The sequence below is a fragment of the Brienomyrus brachyistius genome, chromosome 13 (genome assembly GCF_023856365.1).
Source record: "Brienomyrus brachyistius isolate T26 chromosome 13, BBRACH_0.4, whole genome shotgun sequence".
Classification (NCBI taxonomy): domain Eukaryota; kingdom Metazoa; phylum Chordata; class Actinopteri; order Osteoglossiformes; family Mormyridae; genus Brienomyrus; species Brienomyrus brachyistius.
Window position 1 is genome coordinate 23,395,066 of NC_064545.1, and position 11,106 is coordinate 23,406,171.

Consider the following 11,106-nt stretch of genomic DNA (forward strand, 5'->3'; position numbering starts at 1 on the left):
TCGCTCTCTCACCCCCGCTCTCTCACCCCCGCTCTCTCACCCTCGCTCTCTCACCCCCGCTCTCTCACCCTCGCTCTCTCACCCCCGCTCTCTCACCCTCGCTCTCTCACCCCCGCTCTCTCACCCCCGCTCTCTCACGGCACGGCCATTCCTGCCCCCCACGCACTCCTCAGTCAGCTTTTGGAGTCGCTGACCCGTAACTCACTGCATCGGCAAACATTTGGCTCCTGAAAGGTGTCTGGCTGACTGATGTTTAGGCCCAGAGCAAACACGACAAGGTGGGGCCGCTCTGTCTGCCTGTTTACGACACTCCATCATCTGGATAGAACCGGCACTTGAACCTGAAAACACATCACCCATGCTGTGGTCATCAGACCATGGCCCATAAGAGTAGGAAGTGATATTTTAACTCCAAACCCATTAGTTGGTCCCACTGAGTGAAAAGAGAAAAATATTTGAATTTCCAAGCTGTGTGAGATGTTTACCTGGTAATTCTTCTCATCTCCAGTAAACTTTGGACCACAAACCAGGACAGCCTGAGGGGAACTGGACAGCTCTACCTCATTTAACCCCCCCCCCCCCCCCCCCCCAGAAACACACACACATCCACTTTCTAATAAATTCCTCCAGCTGTCAGGTGCTTTAACTGCGCTCGTGATGATCCCCCCAGGCTGATTCCCTGCACATCTGTCAGTGGTGAGTCTGGGCCTGATTAAGCTTTCCTGCCCCCGCAGGTCCACGTAGCAGCTCCCAGATGATCGCTCCACATTCCCACGACTCACCACGCTGCTTTGTATTTACATATAAAGCATGGCAGGTAGGTGGCGCTGTGGCCTCACACCTCTGGGGTCCCCACAAAGAAGCTTTCCGCAGCACTTTAAAATAAGTCATGATGCTTTTAAAAGGGGTCTAGACTGTTTTAGTGCCTGATAATGAGCTTGGTTACCAGCTGAAACTGCACCCCTGCCCCCCGTAAGCTAGATATTTTACCCCCCAGTCGCTCTCTGTCTTCCCTGTAAGATAATTATACTGCATTATGGAAGCTGTGCCCGTTTTCCACAGCTTTGCGTGTGTCTCTGTGTCTGCATGTCAATGTGCCTCTGCGTTACACAGCTGTGTATCTGTGCGTCTGCATGCCTCTGCGTTACACAGCTGTGTATCTGTGCGTCTGCATGCCTCTGCGTTACACAGCGTTGTGTCTGCATACCTACTTGCCTCTGCGTTACACAGTGTTGTGTCTGCGCGTCTACATGCCTCTGCGTTACACAGCGTTGTCTGCGCATCTACTTGCCTCTGCATAACACAACTTTGTGACTGCATACCTACATGCCTCTGCGTTACACAGTGTTGTGTCTGCGCATCTACTTGCCTCGGCATAACACAACTTTGTGACTGCATACCTACATGCCTCTGCGTTACACAGCGTTCTGTCTGCGCGTCTGCTTGCCTCTGCGTTACACAGAGTTGTCTGCGCATCTACTTGCCTCTGCGTTACACAGCGTTGTGTCTGCGCGTCTGCTTGCCTCTGCGTTACACAGCGTTGTGTCTGCACGTTCTTCCCTTCCTCCCATACCTCCCCGGCACTGTTCGCCCAGTCAGCTCCTTCTCATCACATCACCTGCTTGTCCCCCTTCTTTCATCTCCTCCCTAATCCTTATTTATTCATCTTTCATTTGTTTTTCAGTCTTTTTCCCCCCGCAGGTATGTCAGCCTTTCTGGCTTCTCCCCTATCCGTGCCAGTCCAGGGCCGGCAGGGACTTTTTAAACTTCTGCTGAGGACAAACCAAAAAACAACAAACAGTGTAAAACCCTCAACTAGCTGCTGGTCAGCAAGAGGAGGCTTCAGCCACCAAGGGCCCGGAGGGATCGAAGTGACCAAAAGCAATTAGCCAGCGCCCTGGGGCAGGCTTTACCTACGGGTGGCGCTAAGCCAAAATCACAGGATGGTGACTGGAGGTGACTCAGCCCATGACACTAAAAGTTAAACCAAAGTAACAGAACAGTGACCAGAGGTGACTCAGCCCAAGATGCTAAAGTACATTGTGGTTCAGACACAAATACATAAAATGCTGATGTAGCCCCAAGCCGGGAAGCTTTTATAGTCGGTGCCCCCTGCATCATTTCCTACGCATCCAAGAATAGGCTCCAGGCTCGCGAAGATGAATGGGTCTACTTCTTGTACAACAAATTCCCACAAAGAATAAATGGGACAGAATAAGACTTAGTCCATTTTTCTTTCAGTAAATGTAGGCTGGGTGTAAGTGTTTTTGAGAGTGTTAGAGTGTGTAGTGGTGATATTTTCCATTTGAACAGAAAGCTAAACTCTATAGCAAGCAGTTGAGTAATGGACACCGACACGAACACCACAGGTCCAGCTGTCTAAAGAGTATGACATCTGGCACCAGGATTTTGGGGTTTGATTAATCAGGAAAAGATGCAGCATGGCAGATCCCATCCTCCATTACACTGACACAAACGTCAGTTAACTTTAAGGAAACACTCTTTACTGCAAGATTTACCTGTTTGCATTGCGGATTACCTTTATTTTTCAGATAAGATATGCTTCAATTAAGTTATGACGGCCCAGGACACAGACGCTGCGATCTGAAACTGTGTTTATAAAGACGTTTATAATGCTGCCACAAAATGCTGAGAAGCGTACTGCCAGTCCCCTTAATCCCAGAACAACCTTTTTTTCTGTTTAAGAACAGGTTGCTCCAGATTGTAAAACTTCGATTTCCTGCAGATACAATGCAGTCGTTTATTACCCCATAACTCTGCACGTTTGTCATAAATAACACCTGTGGTTCGCATTTGCAGAATAACGAAATTACATTCCATTCCCCGACTTGTGCATGAATAACAAGTCGCCGTGCAATGTCGTGTGATTGCACTGGCGAATGTTTTAGACAAACTGTTGTTATTATACCTCCGAACCCCTTATGACCGGGATCCTTCGTCTTGTTTCGCGGAGTCTCGGGTTTATACCAGGGACTCGCACACAGCCGCGCTGTCTGAGTCCTGGCTGTGCAGGGAGCTCAGCCCCGTGTCCGAGTCCTCGCCATCCCCTCCGCAGGTCGCCTCCTCAGTCCATCCGCTCGGCTTCAGCGAAGGCGGCAGTTGGTTCTGCGCTCCGACCGAGGCTCTCTCGCCGGAGTCGCCAACCTCCTTGCCACCCCCAGCATCCATGGAGCGCACTCTCTCTAGCAGATTCGTGAATTCTTTCTCTTTCGCTTCCCACAACTCCTGGCTCATGTCCAGATCACTCCTGATAGCCTCCAAGTCCGCGTTCAGTCGCAGTCCGATGTACAAGCAGGTGTCCAGCTGAGTTTTGATCCTGTCTTCGTCCAACAGCAACTCGTTTTCTGTCTCTATCCCTTGGGGGGTTTCCTGGTCCTCTGTCTCGGAGGAGACGCTTGTCACCTTCATGGTAGCCTCTTCCCCGCGGCTGTCCTGGTCCTTACCGGACATCTCCTCTTTCCGTCGTTTCATCCACCTTTTGTTGAGCTCCTCCTGGATCTCCGCTGTAATGCTCTCCATCAGCGCCTCATGCTCTGCCAGCACCTCCTGAAGCTCTACTACTTGCTCGCACCTGCTGGCATACTCCTCAAACCGCGAGAGAGCCTCAGCGGAGCACGGCTCCCGCCCGTCTCCGGCTCGGGTCACTCCAGGCCTTGGCTCGACCAAGTACGTGTCCTGCACGTAGTTGATGCCGTGCCTCTTCATCCTATCCAAGTGAACTTTCCCCTCGTATCTGTCGATCTCCTTATCCAGGTCTTTGATCCTCTGGATCTGCTGTCGGATAGTGTGATCCTGTGATATAACGAGATGCACCAAAGTTTCCATTTTCTCTACAGAAGAAGCATCCTTTGAAAGTGTTTCTTCTTTCTTTTTATTAATCTTGTCCAGCTTTCTGAACGCCTTCCTGACGATCCGACGCTGTTTCTCCTGGATGGAAGTCGCCGTGCATTTAGCCTCTCCCTTGCAGACGCATTGGCTCTCCTTGCTGGGGACCACCCGCGCCTCGGCGCTCCGGGGTCCGCTGCTGGCAAGGGACGCCTCATTCTTCACCAGGACAAACCTCACGTTCTCCTGCTCGTCTCCCCATGCGGTCCACAGGCGTAGGATTTTTGTCTTGTTGGGCAGAATCCTCTCGAAGCCTCTCCACTTTTCCACGATGCAGTAGGAGAGGGCTGAGCCGGAGAGCATGGACGCAGCAGCGCCCCGTTTCAAGCTCTGATCGTCCAGCAGCACTTTGACAACATCGGCGCAGGTAGTTCGCCGGGTCAGCCCGGATATCAACTTCTCCTCTCTGCAGACCCACACGGATATTTTGCATTCCTCCATCTCCCGGCATTAACCGGAGACCTACAGCCACTGAGCGCCGTACTTTTTTTACTTTCTCTCCACCGCCGGTGCGGTAAAGTTTTCTGTCAGTCTTTCATTAGGAGGCAGGCTGCCCGGCTGAAGTATTTACGGTCTCCGCACATCCCAAGCGCGATCCGTCTTCACCGTAAAGTTTTCGGCAGCCGTCCACAAAGCAGACATTACGAGGGGGTGTGGGGGCAAAATCCCCTGTCCACCTCCGCTTTGAGATCACAGCCCTGATCACTACCCGAGGCTGTCAGGCTACGTCCGCCCCGATCCTAACGATCACATGACAGTGCTGAACCGGCACAGCACTGCCGTCTCCTCACTGAGACCTAACTTTACGTCATCACGTGTTCTCCACCCTACTTTATCCTCCATGTAGGATAATCATAAGCATAAAAAATACGGGAAGCTTTTGAAGCATCATTGCTTGGTAAAGTATAATAAATTAAAATTGATGTTTGGGTCAGTCGGTAAAGATCAGCATTTTCCTGATGCGTTAATGTATTTATTTTTCACTGATTTATAATAACAACAATAATAATAATAATAATAATTATTATTATTATTATTATTTTAATCTATAATTCACGAAGATGCTTTCAACGTCCCGAATCATAAGGTACTTAACTGCACTTTTGGTATAAAGTCAGATTTTAGCTATGAAGCCACCCACCACGGAAAGGAATGTCAGGTTAATACTTTAATCTCACCCGAACGTGCAGGCGATAGAAAATATTTTAAATGTTTTTATCTTAATGTGTTTTTATTAGGATAAAAATGTAGTGGATTGCGTGAAGGTGATGCGAAACATGTCACGCATATACATAAACTTGTATGTTCATGCTCGACAGAAACTCGTAGCATTGGGGTTCAGTTCACCTGAACGGGGAGGAGATCCGTACGAAGCGAAGGACTTTGGGGGTTTGCGAGAACTTCGCTGATCTGCTCATCCTCCGCGCAAAAGTGAGGAGGAGTGAAGGAGTGCGCCCCCTACCGACAATATGAGGCGCAATTTATCGGACCTCAAAAGTACGGGATTACTGTGGCCCCGAATGGTGAAAAAACAAAGCCAGCCAATAAGGGGTTTTTGTCCTGGTGGGACGGGAAGTGTTTCCTAGCCCTGTGGTATAGCGGTCTTTCATGATGCCTGGTAATGACGTACGTTGCTTGTGTACACATTTGTTACGGTAAACGTGCCTTGGGCAAAGTGATGATGGTCTTTGTGGAGACGTGGCATCATAGTAGACACACAGGTGTGAAATTTAACATTGTACCTGGGGGGCCCAAAGTGACATTTTGCCTGGATACCCATAATTTCTAGCTATAAGATTAACGACAATAAACTTGAAAAAAAAAAATCCATCTACTCATCTTCCATGTATCTCCCACAACCACTTACCTAGCACAGCCAGGAACCTAAGCAGGAAGCAGAGAGACCCCCCCGAATGGAATATCAGTCCATCACAAAGCATATGAAAAATAATTGCATATGCATATAGAGACACTGACTTGGCCAGGTTGAAGTTCTAGATATTTCAGGTTGAGTTGGTCTAATGAGGGCCGGTGGCCTGGGAATCCAGGGGTGCATTAACTTCTCTGGTGGCCCTAGGCTGATATGGGTAGGAGGCCCCCTAGTCAGGGACGGATTATGGGTTGTGTGGGCCCCAGGGCAAAACGTTCGCGAGGGCCCCCCCCCCACCACCACCAGGCAGAGTATCAAAGAAGGTAGGCCTTCTAAATAGACAAACAAAAATACATTTCTGAGAAGCGTTGAAAATTGTTTTGGGCTAGGGGCCCCACGGGCCCCCTGCACCCCAAGGGCCCCTGGGCAGCGGCCCCGCTGGCCCGGTCCGTAATCCGTCCCTGCCCCTAGTGGACCATAGGAGATACTTTAGGAGCAGACAGAAAGAAGATTAATTAAAATCAATGGAACCTCAATAATATACTAATTAAAGTGTGTGATACATGTGGTGAAACCTATTGATCAGGGTGGGGGGCAGGAATGCTGTAGGTAAAATTTGCTGATGGGGGGGTAGTGGTGAAATCACGCTGCCTATCCTCGCCCTCCTCCCCTGGGAGAAACAAACCAGAGACTCCCCAGTCTGCGGCAAAATGTACCAAGGGGGAACCCCCCCCCACCACCACCACCACCACCACCACCCATATCAAATTAGTTTGACAAATTTCTGGGCTGCTTTTTTGTCCTCTGCCCCTATGCATATATGTAATTCATAAAGGGGGGGGGGGGGGGGGGGGTGACACAGATGATTGGATGTATTGTTTCAATAGCACTATTCCCCCTCCCTCTTTAAAAAAAACACACGACAGAGTTGAGGTTCAGACCAGGACAGATAGTCTCGCCAGTCTAAGAGGATCAGGTCCAATGAGATACACACTCATTTGCCTCTACTGCAAACCACACAAATGGACTTTCATTGAACCACACCATAATGTGTCTTTTGTCTACAAGCTACTAAGCAGATCCTTGATTTGTTTCCAGATTTTATTAAATGGCTGTTCACAGCCTCTCTGTAACGAAGCATTTAAGTGAAACGATTTTCATACTGCCGCAATAATTCTCCCGTCTCCCGTGGCTGATCTTGCGCACTGAACCACAATGTGATATCGGGTATCTGTCTGGCTTTCACCTGGGTCATGTGCACTTAGCCAGAAACACAAGCCCAGCCACAGATATAGAATTACCAGACTGGACATGGCATTCAGAGCAAATGTTTAATATATCTCTGTTTCAATATCTTTTTACAAAAAAAAAACTCGTTTGTCCAGCCAGGTGATTGTATTTCTTTCCGTCAGGATACTTTAACATTTCAAAGTTCTGTTTGTGAAGCAAAAAGTAAATGCAACCATTGAATCGCAGCAGAGGATGTGGGACGTTTTATGTTGATGTGTGAAAATAACGGCTTGGAGATTTACCACCGTGAGTTATATTGATTATTTAGTATATAGCGACCTCTATCGTCAAACAAAATATTTTTCTACATGCACCGAAAAGTAGCTTGACTGAGTTTTTAACATGGAACACTGGGACCTGGGGCGGAAGGTTAGCCAACAATATCCAACCACTTCGTAAAGGAATGATGGTAGATATTTCACTGATGAGTAGTCAGTATATAATATATGATGTGACCCGAAAATCCAACAGAACAATGACAATCACAAATCCACGTTTCGGAACTTGGTTTCCAGTTGTAGCTGCGTATTACAGCGATCCACTAGCTACTTTTTTTCAGCAGTCTGTAAAAAGAAGCTCCGATTTTTTGTTTAAATTGCTTTATGCAATGAATCGTTATCTCCACAGCTCTTTCCCATTTTAGAAGAGTTTTCGCGGCACTCAAGCTGAAAGTTAATGCTACTGCAGCCTTTTGCCACTCAGTGGGCGTAACCAGAGCCAACTGATTGACAGCTCGGTTTTTCGGGGAAGAAAACAAAAGTAATAGGGAAAAGGCAGTATAGAAAAGCATTTAGTTTCTTATTCTTTTACAGGTTTATTGTTTTTTATGGCACTTCTACGAATCCATGAAACAGACAGCCTTACTTTGTACTTCATCAGGGTTGCCAACTTTCACGCATCTGACGTGCCAATCACTTTTTCTGACTCTCGCAAGAAATCTAACGGCAAATCTGTATAATTCCATTATAAACCTAAAATTAGCTACATCAAAACCGTTATGGCAGTGTGCAACCCCTACAGACTATTTACAAGGTAATAAACCTCTTACCTGAATGTTAATGTGTCTACGGACTATAGTCTCGAGTTGAAAATCCCACTCCAGCCAGCTGAGCAAAGCTGGCAGCCCTGACTTCATGCTGACTGAGATAGGCATTAACAATGCACATATTCTATATGCTTTTCAATAGGCAATAGCAGTATGATTTATAATTTTCCTTAAACTATATTGTGTGTGTATAGTAGGAAACGTGTTTGTACCATCTTCGATATAGAGAATTCGCAGTGCCTCTTCCTGATATATGATGGAATTACATACAAGTAAGGAAAATTCTGGGTTCCCCGCACACGGAACCCAGATAGATATCCATTTTGCAGTCAAGGTAGAGTTGTGCACTGTGAGACATAGTACTGCTTTTAATCAGAGTTAGATAGATCAGGTCCAGAGGGCAAAAGTCCAGACTAAGAGTAAATTTCAACCAACCAATTGAGTACTCTGTGACTGTTTATACTCAGCTAGTTGGTTGAAGCAAAATCTTGGTGCGGACTTTTACTCTCTATACCTGAATTACCCACCTCTTGGAGGGAACAAAAATGCCGACTGTCTAGGGTCAATTTGTGTCTCTTGGTAAAGACATAAAGCGCATTACTTGACCTAGGGATTCATGAGTCAGCCCTGCCGCGAGGGTGGCAGGATAAATTAATATGCATATATTTTTTTCCAGCATTCGCTTCCGGGCTGCTCGTTAAACTTCCGCGTCGGCGCTTTTCCGGCCTCTTCTACTAACCTGATCCAACATGGTGGGTATCCCCAGAACGGTGTCCCGATCTAAATCCGTCGTAATCCTTGGCTTATATTTGCCCGATATATGTTTAAATAGCAGTTTAAGCAAGTTATAACGTTGTTATGTCGCGCTGTGACTTGATTTAGTAAATTCCGTTTGTAATGATGATTTGCTGATATTTTTGTCGATGACGGACGCGTCTTATTGGGACTTAATTTAGATTTTTTAATATACGTTGGTTTTTAACTTCGAATTGACTAAAGTTTGGTAGAAAATGTTAAGGCTTTGGCGATTACTTTTCGTTTGTTTTTTGCATGTGTTATTTGTCTAAAGTAGCGTCTCCTATTATTTTTACGAGTAGTTGGTGTGATGGTGGATTTTTTTATTGTTTTTTACAGTCCTCTTTAGTATATATGTTATACATTAATCACACAGCTGGCACCCTGAATTAAGTTTTTGGGGTCCTGGTTGAGATGGTGATTGCCGTTAGTTATCTGTAAGGGGATGCTGTGCTAAAAAATTGACCAAAGCAAATATTCTGTATCGAACGTGACTGGTGTTATGGTTGCCATGTCATTGCTAATGTAGGAAGAGCGAGATGAAAGCCTTTCTCGTGCTTGACTGGAGTCCCGTCTCTGTCAAACCGTATGTCTTTCACACGTGCGGTCGTATTTTTGGCCTGACCGAACCTTGTGTCGCTTTCTCTGCAGGGACGAGTCAGGACCAAGACGGTGAAAAAGGCCAGCCGGGTCATCATTGAGAAGTACTACACCCGCCTGGGCAATGACTTTCACACCAACAAGCGGGTGTGCGAGGAGATCGCCATCATCCCCAGCAAGAAGCTACGCAACAAGATCGCTGGGTGAGTTCAGCTAGTTCTGGGCTGCTGGATGAGGGGGAGGGTGGACCACCGTGGGGTAATGGAGGACGAGACCTGGGGGTTAGGCAGAATGTGCTGTGTCGACGTGGGAAGGTAACATGATCTCACCCGGCCCAGGTATGTCACTCATCTGATGAAGCGGATCCAGAGGGGTCCTGTGAGAGGCATCTCCATTAAGCTGCAGGAGGAAGAGAGGGAGAGGAGGGACAATTATGTCCCAGAGGTTAGTGTCCTGTCGGGTCACACTCAGCTCCCTCACGCCTGCACACCATTTAACTGGGGGCTGTTTTTATCTGCTTTCCTCTCTGATACTCCACCATCTTTGTTCTAAACCATAAGTGCTTTCGTTGGCATAAGTATATATTTTGCTTGTATGATGCTATGGGTGTAGTGAATTTTTCCAATAAAATCCACCCATTGTTTTTCATTGAAAAGTTTTCTTACTGTTACGCAAAGTGCCTTGTTCCTGTATCGAAAGTGACTGTGGTATGATTGTTGCCAGGTCATTGATAATGCAGGAAGAGTGAATTGAAAGTCTTTCCCGTGTTTGTTGGGAGCTACATCCCTGTCAAACCCTGTATCTGTCAAACATTTTTCTTTGTGGCTCATCTATCCCTTAGAATTTTATATTATCCCTTGGTGTTGCCATCTACTACTTTTCAGGACGTTTAATCTTTATTGTCAATGGTTGTAGGTCTCTGCCTTGGACCAGGAGCTCATCGAGGTGGATCCTGACACTAAGGAAATGCTGAAGCTGCTGGTGAGTTTCTTGAATGAATCCGTAAATGATTTTTATGGTCGCGGAATGGATGTACGTGACATTTACCACCTTAAAATCCTGTATCGAAAGTGACTGTGGTATGACTGTTGCCAGGTCATTGATAATGCAGGAAGAGTGTATTGAAAGTCTTTCCCGTGTTTGTTTGGGAGCTGTGTTCCTTTCAAACCCTGTATCTTTCAGACATGTATATATTAACTGGTCTAGGCCTTCCTTTTAAGAAATTCTACATATCTGGTCTTTTTTGCTATTTATGGAATAGCAGTCTAAATGTCGGTCCCAACTAAAGTTGATTACACCCTTGTGTGAATCTGATACTTGATGTTCGTCTAGCTGACTAGTGCAGACAGTCTGAAGGTGCTGGCTATGTGGCTGTGGCGTCACTCATTTTCCATTTGGTTTCTTCAGGACTTTGGCAGTCTGTCCAACCTGCAGGTCACCCAACCCACAGTCGGAATGAACTTCAAGACACCACGAGGGGTGTAAGACTGTGACGTTTGTCTTAATAAAGAAAATATAAAACTGTCTTCATGGGATGTGTGTTTATTGTGTGGAAGACCACTTGCTTGAGAACCTTGATGGCTTTACAAACATTTCTTTG

The 11,106-nt window shown here is 46.7% G+C and overlaps 2 protein-coding genes and 2 non-coding genes across 4 annotated transcripts; 3 read left to right on the top strand and 1 right to left on the bottom strand.

Annotated features, from left to right (window-relative positions):
- Positions 1-2,514: 2,514 nt before the first annotated feature.
- Positions 2,515-4,701, bottom strand: LOC125705883 (ras association domain-containing protein 10-like). Its single transcript, XM_048972213.1, has one exon. The coding sequence runs from the start codon at positions 4,345-4,347 to the stop codon at positions 2,983-2,985; it is 1,365 nt and encodes a 454-aa protein (XP_048828170.1). The 5' UTR covers positions 4,348-4,701; the 3' UTR covers positions 2,515-2,982.
- A 4,070-nt stretch (positions 4,702-8,771) lies between these two features.
- zgc:114188 (40S ribosomal protein S17-like) lies at positions 8,772-11,032 on the top strand. The gene is made up of 5 exons (XM_048972214.1): positions 8,772-8,863; positions 9,558-9,709; positions 9,845-9,950; positions 10,422-10,487; positions 10,914-11,032. The coding sequence occupies exons 1-5, from the start codon at positions 8,861-8,863 to the stop codon at positions 10,989-10,991; spliced, it is 405 nt and encodes a 134-aa protein (XP_048828171.1). The 5' UTR covers positions 8,772-8,860; the 3' UTR covers positions 10,992-11,032.
- On the top strand, positions 10,192-10,318 carry LOC125706923 (small nucleolar RNA SNORA71). The gene has a single exon (XR_007382101.1). It is a non-coding gene; the product is annotated as a small nucleolar RNA SNORA71 (small nucleolar RNA).
- Positions 10,564-10,691, top strand: LOC125706924 (small nucleolar RNA SNORA71). The gene has a single exon (XR_007382102.1). It is a non-coding gene; the product is annotated as a small nucleolar RNA SNORA71 (small nucleolar RNA).
- Positions 11,033-11,106: the final 74 nt, after the last annotated feature.